The 19,311-nt window shown below is 41.6% G+C and overlaps 1 protein-coding gene across 2 annotated transcripts in view; it reads right to left on the bottom strand.

Moving 5' to 3' along the window:
* The window catches only part of URB1 (URB1 ribosome biogenesis homolog), a 45,339-nt gene extending 29,298 nt beyond the window's left edge, over positions 1-16,041 (bottom strand). The window contains exons 1-13 of one of the 2 annotated variants that reach the window (XM_032197396.1): positions 15,900-16,041; positions 15,611-15,750; positions 14,116-14,267; positions 12,343-12,475; positions 11,510-11,606; positions 10,030-10,115; positions 9,557-9,682; positions 8,423-8,553; positions 7,064-7,259; positions 5,644-5,781; positions 5,099-5,272; positions 4,317-4,467; positions 1,652-1,774 (exon numbers count right to left, since the gene is read on the bottom strand). In XM_032197396.1, the coding sequence (XP_032053287.1) occupies positions 1,652-1,774; positions 4,317-4,467; positions 5,099-5,272; positions 5,644-5,781; positions 7,064-7,259; positions 8,423-8,553; positions 9,557-9,682; positions 10,030-10,115; positions 11,510-11,606; positions 12,343-12,475; positions 14,116-14,267; positions 15,611-15,750; positions 15,900-16,041 (1,789 nt within the window). Of the gene's footprint in view, positions 1-1,651; positions 1,775-4,316; positions 4,468-5,098; positions 5,273-5,643; positions 5,782-7,063; positions 7,260-8,422; positions 8,554-9,556; positions 9,683-10,029; positions 10,116-11,509; positions 11,607-12,342; positions 12,476-13,412; positions 13,476-14,115; positions 14,268-15,610; positions 15,751-15,899 lie in introns of those variants that run through there. The other variant, XM_032197405.1, reaches the window with a different exon arrangement.
* Positions 16,042-19,311: the final 3,270 nt, after the last annotated feature.

The raw sequence follows: 19,311 nt of genomic DNA, 5'->3' as shown, positions 1-19,311 counted from the left end.
CCTGCACACACAGACAAACCTATCATGGTTGGACAATCTAAGGCTGGAACCCAGCAGGAAGAGTCACACCTGCCCCCAGCACAAGCTATTGCTGTGCTTGTTTTTTGAATACAAAATCTCTACCATCAGTCTCAGCTACCCTGAAAAGCTGCGTCCTATAGGAAGCCAAGACCAAAGTATAGAATTTAAGTCAACAGCAGATCTTAATTCTTATAACATTACAGTATTTTTAATAGGTAATTGAACTTCACATTTGTATCTCTTCCTGCACCGCTCTTATCATCTGCTCACAACTGCTATGGCATAACACCACAACTATTCACCCTACAGGTCACAAAGTTGTGCAGAGACCCTCACTGTGAGCTCCAAAAATTGACTTGCCCACACTTTGACTGCAGTCTGAGATCAGCTGTATAAAGCTTTGATGGCAGCGTACTTTTCATAGTCTGTATAGCACCTTTGTGGTCCACATCAGAGAGAGAACAGTAAATTTTAAGAAATCAGCATCACATCAAAAGCCTAATCAACAGCAAGACCAAATAAAACAGTACCAGCTGTTTAATGTGCACACTGATAAAAGGCAGAAAAACATGCTGCCTTTGGAGAGTATGTTTCAGTCAGGGCAAGGAACAACAGAACTCCCAAGCTGGAATCCAAAGGAGGGAAGTTTCATGATTAATTTACCCCACATCATTGTCTACCTTATCCTCTTTCATCAAAACAAATATCCAAGCTCCCTTCTGACACTTTATTTTCCAACTTAATTATTTTATTGTGTAACAAAACATACCATCAAAGAGATTTTTGCCTCACAAGAAGGTGTTCTGCCTTTTGTCCATTTTGAAAAAAAGCAGAGCAGTGGAAGAAATAACGCGACAAACAGGATGTGTGATTTGGATTTATGTGATAAGACAGCTGATTTGGGAGAAGGAGGTGGGGGTGGTTGGTTGTTTAAAACCCCTTTCCCCCCTGACAGGCTTTAAGCATGGCTTTCATATAAAACTCTCATTCTTATAAATCCCAGACCTGCCTAGGACTTGGACAATTGTTCTAATTTGGCGGCCTATGAGCTCTGCTGGCCCACAGACAGCAATAATGCCCAAATAACATTTTGCTCTCTCCTCCAAATGAAGAGAGTAACGGCTGTCTTTATTGTACCACAAGCAGTACTGGAAGATCTTATCCACAGCCCATGATTTTGTGGGTCATCATCCTTGCTGCATTAAGCAGGTACAGGACATCTGTTGACTCCTGCTGTGTGAAGAGGCATACCCCCAGTGAACGCGACACCAGAGACAAAACACAACAATATTGCTAACATGCTTCCTCGTATGGGTTTTTCACAGGATAACGCCATATAGAATGCTGTTCTACTCCCCACACGCTGCAAAACCATAATAAAACCAAAAAACATAATAAAAACAAAACAATGAACAACACAGCAAATTAAAAATATATATATACTTGAATGCTAAGATTTTCCAGAGAAGACTGGCAAATTGGTACGTGATTCTCCTTCACCCCAAACTTTCTGTGACCTATCCTGTTAAAACAAAATCTGTATCATTGTGGTTAAGAAGAATGTGGAAGTAACTTACTTTGCAAATAGCCAGTGACACCAATGAAGGTAAAAGAAATATGCATCACATACCTTTTAAGAGCTTGCTAAAATCAAAGTTGCTCCGTGCTACCAAGTGGGGCACAACCTTCTGATAAAGGCATATGACCTGAAGCAATGCAGCTTTCAGGAACAGTGTCTCAGCATCATCTGAACCTAAATCAAGCGTTAGCAGAATTAGCTCCTTCTTCCTTCACATCAAGAAATAACAGTGTAGCACTTATAGTACCAATCATGAGAAACACTAACAATATTTTCAATAGACTTGGCTATGAACTGATCATTTACCTTCCTCACTAACAACAGAAACAAAAGACACATTATGGAATCCCCAATTTCCTTTTCCAGTATTCCTGTTTTAATTTTACAAGTATTCTATCAACTTATTCAGTGCTTGAAGAGACAACTGTCGTTTTTATTTTGATTCTGAAGTGCTCACACAGATAAAGGTAACCTCAACATTTTACCAGCCTCTAGAAGAACCCAGCCAGTCCCACTGCTGTTCAATTTAAGACTAAAAAACAGAAAAAAGGAAAGGAAGAGATGATAGTCGGGCTGCTATTTTGGGGCAATACTATTTTAACCAAATGCCAGGTAGGTTTGACTGGGGAAGGGCATAAGCCAACACACTAATTTATTAGTTCAGTTAAAGATTTCTTTCTTTCCCTTATTTCTTTTTCAAGATGTCTTGAGAGGAGGATGACAACATGTATCTGGAAGAGAGAAATGCCAACCCCAGCTAAGGCAGCCATTTACTTCTTATGAGAAGCTATTTCAACAGCTAAGTATTCTTTCGGTTTATAACATGAGGATGCATAAAAGCTACTTGTTATCCAGTTACTAATGAGAGGAAGCAAAATAAATGAAAGGCAGCCGGAACTTTTTTTTTTAACACTTATCTTCTTCCTGCTAACTAGCTCTCCCTCAGGGAGCCATGAAGAACTGGATGGATGCCATACACAAACGTTGTCATTGTTTTCTTGAGTCTCAAATTCCATTAAAAGAGAATTTTCTGGTTGCCACAATGCAAATAAAGCTGCAAAAGGTGCACTAAGAGTAACTAATAGAATATTAGCAGCATTCTAGCATGAAAAGAAACTAAAGGTACAGTTCTTAAAAAAAAATAATAAAAATAGCTGCTCCATTGGTTTTAGCAGGCACTCTACCAGTAAGTAGCCTTGGAGGGTCAGCACTGAGAACTAATCCGCTGCCTGAAGTCACACACAGAAGGACATTCTCTGAAGAACTCTCTGCTCCAGAAAGTCTCAATGTGGAGCATGCCCTGTCAAGGGCACAAAGCTGTCTGTAGATTTATCTTCAGCCTATAAGCAAACCATTGCAGGCTGCTAGCCAAGCTACAGAGGAGTACTAAAAATTCCAGTTCCCTGCAATGGGACAATGAAAGCAAGTCCTTCAGTAAGGACGCTGTTTTTGTGAGAGTAAAACTGAAGCCTTCCACAACAACCCTCTGTGTCCTGTTTCCACTCCTGTGCTTACAGCAACGCAAGCATTTGTATAGCCACAGTAACTAGCTGCTTCCCAAAAAAATGATCTCATGGTAAAATAACATGCCAGACTAAATCACCCAAAGGGATTTTTCAGCTCCCCTGCCTGTTTTATTGTGTCACAGCAAAATACTTGTACTAGCACAGGAGGATCAAGGACAGAAGGGTTCAGTTTAACACAGGGAACTACAAAGTCCTGCGCCTGGGGAGGAACAACCCCAGGCACCAGTACATCCTGGGGGCCACCCAACTGGAAAGCACTTCACAGAAAGGAACTGGGGATGCTGCTGGACACCAAGCTGAACACAAGCCAGCAACGTGCCCTTGCAGCACAGAAGGCAAATGGTGTCCTGGGCTGCATTATGCAAAGCGTTGCCAGGAGGTTACAGAAGAAGATCCTTCCTGTCAGTTCAGCACCGGTGAGGCCACAGTTGGAAAGCTGCATCCAGTTGTGGGCTCCCCAGTGCAAGAGAGATATGGAGCTGCTGGAGACAGTCCAGGGAAGGGTCACAAAGGTGATTAAGGGACTGAGACATCTCCTCTCTCTCATGAGAAAATGCTGAGAGTGCTGGGACTGTTTAGCCCAGCGAAAAGGCTCAGGGGTGTTCTCATCAATGTCTATAAATAACTGAAGGCAGAGTGCAAAACAGATGGAGCCAGGCTCTTTTCTGTGGTGCTCAGTGCCAGGACAAGAGGTACAAGGCACAAACTGAAACACAGCAGGTTCCATCTGAACCTCAGGAAACACTTTTGTTTGTTTTTAAGGTGATGGAGCACTGGCACAGGTTGCCAAGGGAGGTTGTGGAGTCTTCCTCCATGGAGGATCTTCAAAACCCAACTGGACAAGGTTCTGGGCAACCTGCTTTAGGTGGCCCTGTTTGACCAGGGGGGTGGGACCAGGTCATCACCAGAGGTACCTCCCAACCTCAAGTATTCTGTGACGCTGCAACAGCAGAAAGTCACACTGCTTAACCTCCCAGGAGCAATGCCAGCCTTCATTTATGTCAAACTTTTAGGCCATTATGACAATGGTCAGAATTAAACTGCCTGAAGAACTGAACAAAGCAAAGCTGAGTAGTAAATGCATGGCTGGTATCTGGACTCTGCTGGTGAACTGCCTTACACGGGGACAGGATTTTACACCACCCATTCACACACATGTAAGATGTGATGACTTCACCTGCTTTGCCTACCATGTTGTTCAGCAACTTCTGCTGTCTCAGTCGTTTCTTCCACAGTGGAAACCGCAGTTTCCCTTTTCTCCTCTTGCCCATCAGGACGTTCACTCCCTTGCTTCAGAAGGGACTGCCAAACAGCTACTATATTGTTCATGTCTGGTAAAAGCTAGAAGAAAACGGAGAAAAATTGTGTTAACTCTCCTGTGTGAGACAAAGCCACTCCAATGAAAATCTTTACAACCAGCCAACATGAGGAGCTGCTGCTCTTCACTAAGTTTGCAACTGATCTTCTATTCACTCTCAAAAAGATCTGAAATCAAGTAGTTTACCTTCAATTCTGCATAACATAAATACATGAAAGAACATTTTATTGAAAAAGATTCCAGTAAAAAGTTGTGTTTTTATTTTTTCCCCCATCTGGATAGCATATTATCAACTCTAAGGCTACCTTGTCTAGTAACTTCTAATTGAACAAACTCTGCTGACTTCAATTTACTTGAACCAGGGGAATTTGCTTCTGACCCTGCTCTTGAAACTCATTTGCAGCACAACAGCTGCCGATGTTACAAATTTGTCTGACAACAAAGTTTTATTCACATTTCCATCAGCCACATTTGTAAGAAAATCAGTCTATTACCACACCAGTTATTAACATTTCTTAAACCACAGCTTCCCCCCCCGCCAAGACACCATCTCCTTGCTTTCAGGCCACAACCACTTAGGGAGAAAGTGCAGAGGAGTAGGTACTTGCCACGCAATGACTCATGTGAGACCCCAACTGCCTTTTTACTTTGTACCTTGCTGATGGCTTCTCTGTACAGCTGTACAAATTCCTGCATCGTTGACAGTGAGTAGATTTCTGATTTTTGCCAAGTTTCTTCATTCAAGCAGTACTCAATATTCTTCAAAGCTCTTTTCAGAACCATTGACACAAGTGACAGTATGCTGTGCCTCACTACTTTGCTGGGTAACTGGAAGAGGGAAATTGAATTCATGATATTTCAGTAACTCTTCTTACTGCTTTGAACGTTCTCTGTATGTTAACATTTGCTAATGAATTAATTACTTTCTAAGCTTTGGATTGCAGGAGAGAACCTGTAGGTTTTCAGATTCCCAGCCCAAACTGCTAGGGAGCATTGGCAGAACTGGTGCTTGAGAATACCTGCTGGAAGCAGTACTGATAGGTTTTAGTTCATGTTCCAGTGTTTCCCCATGCCAGCTTTATGCTGCAATTGACCATATAAAACTTACAAGCAACTTAAACTTCTTGGATGATCTCACGCTTAAGTCAAACAGTATTAATTAGGACATAAAAATCCACTGAAATATAAGCTGCTCTTACATTTAGTCCTTGGGTGAACATTATTTTATTGCACACTGCAGGGACTGTCGTTACCATCACCATAGAAAGCAACCTGGGAAGAGGAATGAACTCTGAAGTCTTAAAAGAGTTGGAAATCTCTGGTTGAACCTCATAGATCTGAAATAAAAACAGATTAATCAAAATTAACAGTCACAGAGATAACAGCTTCTTCTGAGGAATGATTTACAAAAGAGCTCTGACTTTTCAAACATAGGTGACAGCACTAAATATCAACTTTTACACAGAAATGCTAAAGAGCATCCCCCTCAGGCTATTCAATGAAATGAAACATCTGCATGCAACCTGCACCCCTGCTACAAGCCAACACTTTTAACAGATTACAGGTCGCACTTCCTCACTTCAAGCTAAAGCAAAGGGGCAGAGAAAGACTCAGAAAGGACAGAAGTTTCTCCTAGCTAGGCTTCTATGTTGCCGTACCTCAAAAACTGCATCAACAACATGAGGTATCTCGCTATTTCTTATGCCCATCTCTTCCTTCCTGGTTTAGTTAAATGTTTATACAGCCTCCTGCTCTAAATGGGGCTCTTTAGCAAATGACCTTCCAGCTCACTCTGTCTACACTTTTTAAAGCAACTATGGCTCTGAGCCACAGCTCATTTTCCTTAGCACCCACAGAAAACAGGATGCCATTTCTCCCCCCTTCATTTACTAACTTTGACATTTAACAGCATCCTGCTGCTTCTTTCCTAACATGTCCACAGTAATTGATGGTGTTATTTCAGAGCCATTAAGTCCTTCCCTTTTAACTCACTTAAAACTCCATCACCTAACTTCCTCATTGCTGGTTTGTTTTAAAACAATTAGTTACGAAACTCTGTGCCTGTCTGCCTTTTTAGTGATTTTAATAAACTCTCTTAAAATACTGTTCACTTACAGCTGTGAACACAATATATCTTCAAACAAGCGAGTTTCTTCCAAAACAGAACAGCTGTTTCTAATACGAAAATAAAAAACACCCCCTGATCTTCAACTTATTTGCTGATTCATTCCAGTGAAACTCTTCACTAGGAGGACCTGGTCTAAGTTAAAAACAATTCTGTTAGTTTATACCTAACATGGCCACACCACAGGCTGACTGGGTCCTGTATGGCAACAGTACCCAAACTATAATAAATTTTACACAGCAATGGCAGCACTTGTAATGTGTTATAATATCTGTCTGTAAGAACTGCAAAGGCAGGCTTCCCAATCAAAGGTCCTTTGCTTGGTAACTTTTTACTAGGTCTGGAATGTCTGACTTTGCCATCTTTCCTATTATGATTAGGGGTATTTCTGCAGTATTGCTTAGTCAACACTGTTCCGGTTTTCAGAGGAAAAGAAAGAGTGTTGGAATTGCACATTTCTATTTAGAAGTGGTATGCATCTTTCATACTCTTACCTTTTTGAGTAACTTCATATTGTCCATCCAAGCTGACTTCACTCTAGGAACAAAGGAATACTGAGTCTCCTTGAAGTACCTATTCAATAGATCTGGGCATACTTTAAGAATGTTCACCACAAGATCAGCAACCATTTCATCTTCTGTTGCAGTTTTTAAGCCAAGCAGAAAGCGCAGAAGCACCACATTTCCTCCCCTATCAAAGATAAAAAGAAAAAAAAAAAACACTTTTAAGAAAGAAATCCTTACTTCAATACATGCAATTCTAACTCTACAACTCCAAGTTAATACTGCAATGCAAAAAGTTAAAGTGCCTCTGTCACTGGGACAAATCCAAAGCAAGATCTCTCAAACTGTTCACATAATCTGAGTTTATATTGACAAAAGTAAGAACTAAAGTTATGTCTATTTTTTTTTTCAAGACAAATAGTAATTACCTTTAACTAAAACCATAATGTTTCACAAACACTCTAACCAAACTTCACAAAGCTGAAAACGTACTATTACAGCTTTAATATTAAACTTGAAAGCAGTCCATGTTCTTTCAGTTCTCCTCCCCTCCCCCCCCCCTTTTTTTTCTCTGTATGTCCCTAAGCAAAGAGAAAATATCAGGTTAATACCAGTTAAAATTTTGCTCTAGCACCACTCAGTATCTGCTACTATGATCTACTGCCTTCATTGACCAGCTAACATAATGAAGCAGAGGCATCCTATGGTAGTCCCTCCATAGAATCACAAGAGTCTAAACTGTTTTCCCAATGAATTAAAGTATCAGTGTACATATATTTTAACTAGTCACCCAGTGGAAACAGTAAGGTAAAACAGTATTTCAAGATTAGGTGTTGCAGACCAAACTCTGGCATTACTGAAATCAACAGTGACATTTTGCCAAGTTCTAGGATAAACCACATCTGGTTTTACCATATATAAATTAGATTAGATATTTTACCATCTGGTTTACACTGCAGCTTTGGTATTTTATTTTCACACCACAAACCTGTGGTCCAGAATCAAACCTTACAATAACAGACCTGGTATCTAGTCATTCATTGAAATGGCTCAGAGAAACACAACCAGTGCCTCCAAAACCCTACAAATATATATAGCTGAACACTCTCTACTCCAGTAGGCAGAGGCATAAGGCATAAGATATAGTAGTTTGCTCTTGTGAAATTAAAAATAAAAGCAAAACAAAAAACAGCAATATATTTCTTTCTTGTGCTACAAGTTGCTGAGACAGAAGTAAAATTAAGCAAAGTTAACTTGCAAGGGCCTGGAAAGGCAGACAAGAAAACTAGTGATGGCTTTCTTGTTGCTAGCACGAAGCACATGTAGAATCTCAGCTTACTGGTCATTTACCTTCCAGAAGTTCCAAGACTTGGATCATAGAAAGTTATGCCATGTTTCAGAGAACAGCAGAGGTCCATCAAGAAATTATGAACAAGTTCTCGTACCATCAATTTTCCCACATCTTCAGAACCTTTAGTTACCTAGAAAAATCAAAAAGGAGTAAAAAAGACATGATTTTCAGTATCAACGAAGAAAATTTTGCCTCAATTTCACTCTTCTATAAATTTTATGGAGCTCCTTTTATACAGAAATGCTAAAAGAAAGTTTAATTTAGATATATATAACTTATGTAAATTGGGGAAAGGCCACACCGGGATTTTGAAGATAAGGATGTAAAATTACAAACTTACAACCTTACAGGCAGGTTCAGTATGACGAAGTTCAGAAATACAAAAAATAAGTCACTGAAGCCTTCAGTGTAAAGCAGTGTAGGCCAATTTGGCAGAATATGGAACAACTTTAATATAGGACAAGAAAGATGGATAGCTAACAATGCACTGAATTTGCCAGTGTTTCAGGGAAAGAAGGTAGGGTATGAATGCCTTTACAGTCACTGTACAAAAATGGAGGAAGTAACCAAATACTCCTACCTATCAAAAAGAAGAAAAAGAAGTGAACCCAAATTCCATTAATCTTTTACATTACTTTAGGAATGTGATTTTGTGGCCTAGCAGAATCAACTACAGCTCAACCCTTAGAAACCCTGCCAGCCTCTCAAACTGTGCAAGCTGAAAAGGCTGGCAACTATCTTGGAAGTTTAGATCTTAGATAAGATCAGTCTGTAGGATGGAAATGAGGCACATAGTAAGAACACTGCTCCTGGCATATTATCCTATAGAGACATCAATGTGTCCAGGCAATGGAGTACAATATTCACACCCAAAAGCCCCATTTCTCCCTGGTCAACAGATCTGCATGGCAGTTCTGGCAGTCAGGGAGGGGAAACAAACCCTCCTCCTTGAGCAGTGAGAAGCAGCAGAAAACTAGGGTATCTTTTTCAGAAGCCCCAGCAGATCTCTCCTCTTGAACTCCTGGTTACCTAACCACAGCTAGATATTTGAAAACCCATGGGCTGAACACAGAAGAAGAAGAAGAAAAAAGGCAAGATAATGAATATAACTGACAAGAAACAAGCTACCAGACCTTGAAATCTGCAGAGCTGACATCAGTAATCCCATTCCACCTGTAAAGTGAAGCTATGTGATTCAACACTTCTGCAGTAAAAAAGCGCACCTTCTGTGTTTTGGTGACATTTTTGTTTTGAACCACCTGAAAAGAATTAGAAAAAAAACAACTTTATTATAAGTTATCGCAAAATAATGGCAAATTAGCAACACATTCCACAAAATCTTTAACTAGCTGCGCAATGACTCACTTTCAAAGAGGACATCACAAAGACATAACAAGCTGCAGTCCTCAAACAGTATTACAGCCAAGCTATCAACCTCCAACAGGTAGCATCAGCAATGGACACAGACAAACTTTCAGCAGTTTGCAGCAGCATGGTGCCAACATACTGAAGAGCTGTGTATTTTATGAGAAATTGTGCAAATTGTTTCCAGTAGCAAAGAAAACAGAAAACAAGGAGGCAAAGACATTTCCAGTATATATCATACCTTAGTTTTCAGTGTGGAGAGTAGAAGATTGACAGTAGAAACTTTGTCTTCCTTTATTCCAGAACGAAGAATATCTGGAATGAAATCTAAGACGACATTTCAAACGTTAAGTGAAGATGTGAAAGCTATTTTCATACTAAAACACTTCAGTGAATTCACCCCCCATTTCTCTTCAATGCCATACTATTTACTTTACTGTTATTTTAAGAATGAACCAAAAGGCTGCAGTAAGAGTTCAGAATGATGATGCGTCTATAACTATAGTGACAAATATGTAATGCTGCCAAACTTACTTTCAGCATAACTTGCTAATTTCCCAGGTCAGTTATTAATGCCATCTGTCAATTTCAAATATATTTCAGGTCCCAATCTGCTGTGCAGTATTTGAACTTGGGTTAATGATGGGCTTCCTTTCCACTGATGGGCTCACAATTGTTTCACTGAATGAGTCTCAGAAGTTTGCAGGTTACATCTAAAGCTACCTCAACTTTCAGCTCACCTGTGCGTTCCAAGTTTAGAGAACTGGAATGTCCCAGACTGGGTAATGAAAGCCAGCTGGGCTGACTGGCTCAGCACACTGTAAACTGCCATCCCCTGATCTGAAAGAACTGAACAACTGCAAGCAACTGAAGGAAATCTGCAGCTCACAGGGTAGCGTGAACAATAAAAGTAAATAGTTATGACCTGGTTTTACTCCCTCACCATAGAAGAAATGAATTCCAGCTAACAGATGTCCCGTTTTAAAGTCCTGTTTGAATTCCTTCATAACCACACCAAAGGCAGCAATTCACTGCTTGAGAAACATCAGCAGTACTTTTGAAACCACAGAAGCCAACATAAGTCTTACATTCAACTTCAGCACATAAGGGATCAAGTTTTCATTAAGTGTATGTAGGATTTGACTTTCTGGATCCTTGTCAGGTCAGTTTGGACCCCTTCTCCAAGAGACACAGACTGGGCTTACATATAATGCTTCCATAAAGGATGCAAATGATGTTACATAGGTCTCCTGAAACACTGACAAAAAACAGTCTCAGAGAGCATACAAGAGTTGGCCTGCATGAGGTCGGAAAGGAAACTAAAGTAAGTGCAGACTTCATCTTCAACGCTTTTCAAAAAAACGTAATAATAAAACACATCCAGTATGTGTTATGAGCAAGTCTAGAGGCCATGTAGTTTTTTTCTGTTTATTGACTCTCTGGCCTCAAAAATTGTATTACATTTACTTTTTTTAGATCTGTGTGATCAAGGGCTTTCTATTTTTGCACTGCCTTTTCAGATACAAAATGTTATTCTCAAGTAAAAGAGGCACTTACTAAAACACTGAAGTAGTTTAAAGTTTTTTGGGTAACAAAAATAAAAATATGCTTTGTTATCTTATTAGTGCTGTTTTAACTGGTTCACATTTTGAAATAGTTCATATTTATTATCATCTTTAAAGGACTCTACCTTAAAATAAATGTAAGCAGTTGTGAAATACCTTTTAATTCCAGCACTTGTACCAAGATTGCATTGTCACCAGCAATTAAAAAGGAGAGAGCAAACTGAATATATGCCATACGGACATCAGGTCTCCCCTTAAAGAAAGAAAAAAAGTATCATTGGTATGCAGTATTAATTTTGCAGTTGTGTACAATTTGTAACAATTGGTTATCATTGTATCAATCCTCTCTCCATTAAAACAACTGCAGAACCTCCATTTATTTCAGTGGGGCCAAATCACAATCCTTGCATTGGAAAAAAAAAAAAAAAAGACTTAACTTTTCACATAAACCAATCACTGAATAGTTTACAGAAGTTTACCACCACTTTCGCTCTGTTTTAGCCAGTGAAAAGCCAGAAAAGGGTAGCCCACATTTTATATTTCATCAGAGCTTATTAGAAACAGACAAGGCCATTTGATGTTAAACAGTAAATACTACATAGCAGTGTTAAGAAGGTTAGCCTGAGGAGCTCTGCACCCTGACAAGATGAAAACGATCAGCACGGGATGAAAAGCGAAGCAAGCTGTACCTCAGGGTGCTTGCCAGATATCCCACAACTGCAAAGACTCAGAAACATGCCCTGGGGATTTCCTACATAAGGAGATGGGAAACTCCTGCCCCATAGATCAGTTCTGCTGCCTATTAGAAACAATCAAGAAGCATTTCAGCCTGACACAGGACAGGAAGGAAGAGGCACGTTCTTGCAGATGAAAATATGGCCAGAGAGTCTTTGGCAACAGTTTAGTTTTAAATAACTTGGTAGAAGAAAACTGATGGGAGCCAAGGCATAGCATTCCATGGCACACCCACAGACAGACATTTAATTTACCTTCTTATCTCTTTTCTTCACTAATCCAGGCAGAGATTTGTTATTGAAATCAAAGTGGCTGTACACATCCCTTGCTGAATCCGGCCCCTGAGCCACCATTGCTGACAACAGGGTAAGGCACACTCGGCTCATCCTAAAACGAAACAGAGGACAACCTGCAAGTTATTTCTGGGACGACAGCTATGCAAACCACCAACCCAAGAGAAAAGGGAAAGAAAGATGATTTTGTAACAAAATAAATTATCCCATTCCTCCTCTGACATCCACCCAAGCCTTCAGATGTTTCAGGCATAAAGCAATTTGCAGAGCCAGTCCCAACATGGACAATCAAGACAGCCACTCAGAATGTATCCCCACTCATGCAAACCTCTTGCTGCAGTTGATGGGAGCTTTAATTGAACATGTAACCAATTATTTATACATCACAATACAAATTTAGACCAAACACACATTATTACATTATTTATAAAGAACACCAGAGTTCTTTATACACAGCTTATTTTTCCAAGCATACTTTGCAGGACTGAGGCCTCTGTCCAAAAACGCTTATGCAGTTTACTGCCACAAACAGGTCCATAGGAACTAAAACTGATATTAAAGATAATGACATGCATTGCATAGGCCAAAGAAAAACTGTATTTGTTTTTTCTTTGGTGTTGTGCTAGTTGAATGATGGCAATTTTCTTGCACTTAAGTGCAGCACAGTAGCCGTGTTCTTGGCATTGATCTAAATCCCAAGATTTACTCTCAGTTTGGATTCTTGCTCACTGACCACTGGGAATATTTGCCTGAGAAATTAGAAGGGAAGTTAAATAATCAAAACTATTGTTTAGGCCATGATAATAGCAACTGGGGAGGAGGGGAGAGGGAAGAAGGGAAAAAGGAATGCCTACTTATATTCTTCCCAAAAATTAAGCTGCAGTGAGAGGCTGGATATTCATCTCATAAAGTAAGATAAAAGGAATAACATGCCAAAAATTAAGGACTCCCAGATTCCATTGAAATCTGCAATTTATTTCAATGGGAACACTGACACAGCCATCAGGCACAAGCATGAAGTCCTCCATCACCTGAACAGCCACTACTCAGTAAGAGTTTTGGAGTCTGTCCATGATTTTCCACTCATGGACAATCTGTAAGAAAGCAATACGATGAAAGCAGAGATCCTATCTAGACATATCACTAGTATAAAAACCCCTTTGCACATCCACGAGGTAGCACAGAAAAAGCAGAGCATATTATTTTACGATGCTCACATTCTACGTATTTTTATTGTGAAGAACATTATGAAAAAGCAACTGACAAAATATCAAAAACTTTTCAGCATGGGCAGCTTTGTTACTGAAAAAAAGGATGCCACCACAAATATGTGTGATGGCATCACTGTGCAGGTTCTAGACAGGTTTCTCCAGAAGTTGTAATCTTTAAATTATTCATAAGTGCAAATCTTGCGCAGTTTCAAAGTTTATTTTACAATATACCTATCCACACACATTTGGAATTGTATGTGCAGTTAAAACACTTGTTGCAGTGAGATCAGCTCAGTGGTCTAGGAAGCATGGTCATGTCCATGAACTGGAAACCTTGGAAAGACTTCCATGTGCAATCATTTTACAAAATGTGGAACAAAATCATTAAGTAACAGTGGATCATTAGCAATAAGTCAGGCTGAGTTTTGCAGTTTCATGTATTTATGTGTAAGATCCAGACAGCCCTTTGGGACCAATGCAGAGCAACTGAGAGATTCTCCTCAACACTATGGAGAAGACTTACCTGTAATTTTCAGAATACAATGCAGCATAGATCAATCGCATGTAGGTATGAATCATCTTTTTGACTATGTTTGTTCCCACAACAGAAAAATGGGAGAGGTCGCTGGCTGTCCTCAGTAGAATGGCTTCCAGAGCTTGAAAGATTAGTATCATCTGTAAAATACATAAATATATTAATATATTTCAATATCAGATAGGGCTTGAAACTGTTAGCTGAGCAAACAGTAAAAAATGCCTTTAAAAAGAAGAGTAACCGTACCACAAGAGGAAAACTTCCAAATATGAAGGCAAAGTTAACTTCTGAATTCTCTCCTAAACGCTTCCTTTTCTAATGGATCAATTCTGAGAGTGTGAATCTTCAAGAAAGCCCCTATACAGACACTATATGAAAGACCAGAGAGTCACAGAGGGGCAGACAACTCCTCTTTTTTTTTGCAGCTGCAAAACTAATGAAATTCAAAGGACAACTTTGTTTGGAAGCCCACACCATATGTGCTGACTGAAGGCCTGGACAACCCTGGACAAACAAGAAAAAGGGTCCTTCTTCACATGTGAATGGAGACCTACGTGCACATGCATGATTTATCCGTATGCACAGCAGCAGCTTCTGGGAAGGCAAAAGCTGACTGCAGCATAAATCTTAGCACAGGCTGGATGGATCTTTTTAAATTGGAGGCCAAGACCTAGGGCTGATGAACCTAAGCTGTAAGAGGGAACTGTTACTAACTGCACAACGAAATCTGCTGGAGGAAACCATGTGAACTGTTCCAGCTTCATAATGAACTCCTGGCTGAAACTGGAGCCCACTCTGCAAGGGGAATGTATTCATCACAAGTATTAGCCTCCATTAGTAAAAGGATCTTGAAGAAAGCATTTAATTGAATGTGGTTGTGATTACACAGATTGTCATTACACAAACAGAAATGACAAACTAATGCAAAGACCGACACACAGAGATTAAAGTGAAGAGCATCAAATTTTATATTGTAAGCAGACCTAAGTTAATAATGCTGCCATGGTGCTCACTGTGAAAGGAGCTTTTTAATTATTTAGTTTATTCGTCATATTCTGAGGAAGACAAATTGTTTCCAGCCCAGGTGATAAAAACAATGTCAGATTTAGCAGTGGCTTCTTGGACATGCTGGTGTGTCAGGGAAATGTCTAGTTATGAGAATAACTGTTTTCAGCAGACTATTTTATTGTTGTGTAGTTGTTTCTGTTGACCCCTTAATTTTATTTATGGTCTCTTGTTGACAGTTAAAGACCTGTAAGAGGCTAATTTTGGCTGGACTGCTGGTTGTGCTGCGCGTTAAATACAGGGATGTCTTTGGGATGGAAAGGCCATCTCCCACTTGACCAATGCTTCTGCCACTGTGACTTCCAGTGAAAAAACGAATAAAAAGGAACCGCACACCTAAGTGTTATCAGGGTTATTTATGCTGCAGAGCATCTCTCTGGCAGCGCTGCTCCCAGTCCGGGCAGTCCTCAGGGCTCACCTCGCTTTCTGGCTTCCTCTCCCCATCCAGCAGCTTGAAAATTTCGGCGCACTCCACGGAAATCTTGACGTAGCCCTCCACCACGTCGTAGAGCTGTGCAGCCGGCAGCTCCTTCGCCACGGACACGAAGGTTTCCAGCCCTGCAAGACAGCGGCGACCTCCGCATGAGGGGCTCCCCCCGCGGCTTGCAGCCAGCCCACCGCCGGGGACGGCGGCTCCATCACCTGCCCCTCGCGGTGTCCCCCACCCCCACGACCCCAAAGCGGGGTCCCCACAGCCGGCCCCTCACCCTTCCCGGCGGTGCTGGGGTCCCGTAGCAGCGCCTTGAAGCGGACACCCGTGAACTCGCCCTCCTCGCCCCGGGCTCGCTTGGCCGCCGGCTCGCCGGCCCCGGCCCCGGCCGCGGGCACGCCGCGCCGCTTGGGCGCCATGTCGCTGCCTCCGCCCCGGATGCGGCCCGGCAGGAAGAAGCGGCCTCCTGCGGCCGGAGCTGAGGGGAGAAGGGGGATGAACCGGGCTGGGCTGCCTCAGAAAGGGCTCTTTTGGGGGTGTTGTGCTTTGGGGTGAACGGGGGGGGTTGCCCTCAGTGGGCTGTGCCCCGAGGAGCGGGGTGGGAGTGAGGAGAGCCTCGCCCGCAAAGTGCTGGGTGCGCAATGTCGGCAGGTGGGACTCGCTGCACCTGAAACAGTGCTGCAGCACTGAGGCAAAATGAACACCAAGCTGGAATAACGACCAGAATAACCCTTTGCTCCTACTGACAAGTAACAAATAAAGGCGACGTGACTTATTAAAGGCTTTCCGTGAGATCATATTTTTGGTCAAAACTGTTTTTTTGGCAAAACCGCGTGGAAAATGAGCGGTCCAGAAGAGGGCAACATTAACAGTGTATCTAGCTCTTAGGGTGGGCAAACGCCTTATGTCAATCGGAGATGCTGCAGTGTTTTGAGAACAGACGGTAGGGTAAAATAAAAGATAGCAAAGTTAGAAAGCACAAAGTGATAAATGCAGTCCTTATATTAAGTATAAGGAATCCTTAGATTAGATATAATGTGGCACTCAAAAAAACTGGGGATGGATAAAAGCAAATGTGAGTTGCTAGATATTAGTTACAAGGGCTTTTTTTGGAATAACTGAGTAGAAAAGGCTGAGAAGCATCTCAGTGCTGCTAGTTATGGCATGCCCCATTCAAATTACGTTAATCATTTACAATATTTCCAGAACTATTGAAATATTAACTCAAAAGATTTCAACTATTTCTCTGCTTGTTTTGATAGCACTTTCATGTGGAATTCACCACAGTATAGCAAATCATGCATTCAGTTAATCCTTAAAATATCATCAACGGGTTGTTCTGAATGGTGGGAATCCTTTATTTCACCTTGCATTTTTCTTGAAAATCACAGAATCACAGAACATTTTGGGTTGGAAGGGACCTTAAAGCCCACTTAATGCCAACCCCCTGCCATGGGCAGGGACACCTCCACCAGACCAGGTTGCCCAGGGCCCCATCCAGCCTGGCCTTGAACACCTCCAGGGATGGGGCACCCACAGCTTCTCTGGGCAGCCTGTGCCAGTGCCTCACCACCCTCTGAGTGAAGAATTTCCTCCTTATATCTAATATAAGGTTTCCCCGGAGCCTTCTCTTCTCCAGGCTGAACAACCCCAACTCCTCCAGCCTGGTTTCACAGGAGAGATGCTCCAGCTCTCTGATCATCCTTGTGGCCCTCCTCTGGACTCATTCTAACAGGCCCATGTCCTTCTTGTGCTGGGGGCCGCAGAGCTGAAGGCAAGCTCCAGGTGGGGTCTCATGAGACCAGAGGGGGACGTTCACCTCGCTCGCCCTGCTGGCCACGCTGCTTTTGATGCAGCCCAGGGTACGGTTGGCTTTCTGGGCTGTAAGCACACTGCTGGCCCATGTCGACCTTCTCATCACCCAACACCCCCTAAGTCCTTCTCCTCAGGACTGCTCTCAATCCATTCTTCACCCAGCCTGTATTTGTACTTGGGATTGCTCTGACCCAGGTGCAAGACTTGGCCTCTGCCCAGGTCCCTTCGGATGGCATCCCTTCCTTCCAGCATGTTGACCGCACTTCTCAGCTTGGTGTCATCAGCAAAGTTGATGTGGATGCATTCGATCCCACTGTCCACGTCACCAACAAAGATGTTAAACAGCACTGGTCCCAATGCTGACCCCTGAGGAACACCACCTGTTACTGATCCCCACCTGGACATTGAGCCATTGACTGCAGCTCTTGGAGTGCAGTTATCCAGCCAATTCCTTACCCACTGAGCAGTTCATCTGTCAAATCCATGCCTCTCCAATTGAAAGACAAGGATATAATGGGGGACAGCATCAAATGCTTTCTACAAGTCTAGGTGGATGATGTCGGTTGCTCTTCATCTACCCAGCAATGCTGGAACTGAAGATATGCAGATATAAAAATACATTTGAAATTCCAGAAATTGGAGGGGGTACATATAATGTACATATAATGTGTGATATAAATACCATTGTCAAGAGGGGTGTGCTTTGTTTTTGAGGGGATGGAAGCAAAGGCTAGAACTAATATGACCAAAGCAAAAAATAAATATATTAAAAAAAAAAAAAAAAAAAAAAAGTTTTTAAAGGGTTCAAAGCACCCACATTGCTAATAGCTTCCAAGTAACTCATAGCTTTTGGACTTTCAAGTCTGATCATTATAATCACACCATATCTCATAGAATATTAGTACAAAAATACTACCACAAAATGCTAGCAAAAATGATTTTAATTTCAACTTATATTCAATCTTTCTCTCCCCTCACTGCCAGAGTAGCCATGAGCTACTTTATGGCTTTAATGAGGATGGTGAGGAAGACTGTTTGTTTCACTTCAAACCAGATTACTTCCATGATGTTGTTGTTGTGTACTATGATGAGCCTGCACCCCCTCCTTTCTCTGTCATATTTATGACAATTTTCTTCCCTGGAGTCTGTTTTTTGGCAAACACCATTCAAGGAGGCCTGCTCACAGAATGAGACATCAAGCTCAGACAACGTTGCTCTGCCCTGTTGTGCCTGCATGCCTGCATGTTTAACAGATGTAAGCAGTGAATGACTCAAGTATTAATTTCTGAGCTGCCCAATTTTCGGTAAATTGAAATGTACTCCCGTGATTCTTGCCAGATGAACAAGTAATCATATCCAAGATACACATTGCCCCTTTGGCATTTGCTTGTCTGAAAAATAATTCCCAATGCCTCGCAAGAACCTTAGCTCTAGCCCAAATTTACTGAACAGTTCCAGGTACAAAATTTATCAAGCCAAGTAACCCTTTCCTGCATCAGCCATCATCCAGCTTCTGAAGCCTGTGCTGGCTCGAACAGCATCTCATGTAACAAGCCTTAGCCCTAAAGTCCTGCCCAATTTGCCTTCGCTTCCCAACTTGAACTTTATTCCTAACTCTAGGAACCTCATTCATTCAATTTTGAAGACCAAATTCGTTTTGTTAGGTTCTCACCACTAGCTTCTTGAAGGTCTATCATCTGGTTTCAGTATAAACTCTCCCATCCTGCTCACCCACCCACCATCTGTAGCCTTTAGTCATGGCTCAGCAACATGCCAGACCTCAAGCTTAAGTTTGTTGTTTTGAACTTACATCATTTCTTAACTCTGCCCTGGTGGACCTTCACTAAACTTGGCCTGATCTCCTGGCCTTCAGC

This window comes from Aythya fuligula, chromosome 1, assembly GCF_009819795.1.
Source record: "Aythya fuligula isolate bAytFul2 chromosome 1, bAytFul2.pri, whole genome shotgun sequence".
In the NCBI taxonomy this organism is placed as follows: Eukaryota; Metazoa; Chordata; class Aves; order Anseriformes; family Anatidae; genus Aythya; species Aythya fuligula.
This window is presented reverse-complemented; position numbering and strand designations above follow the sequence as displayed.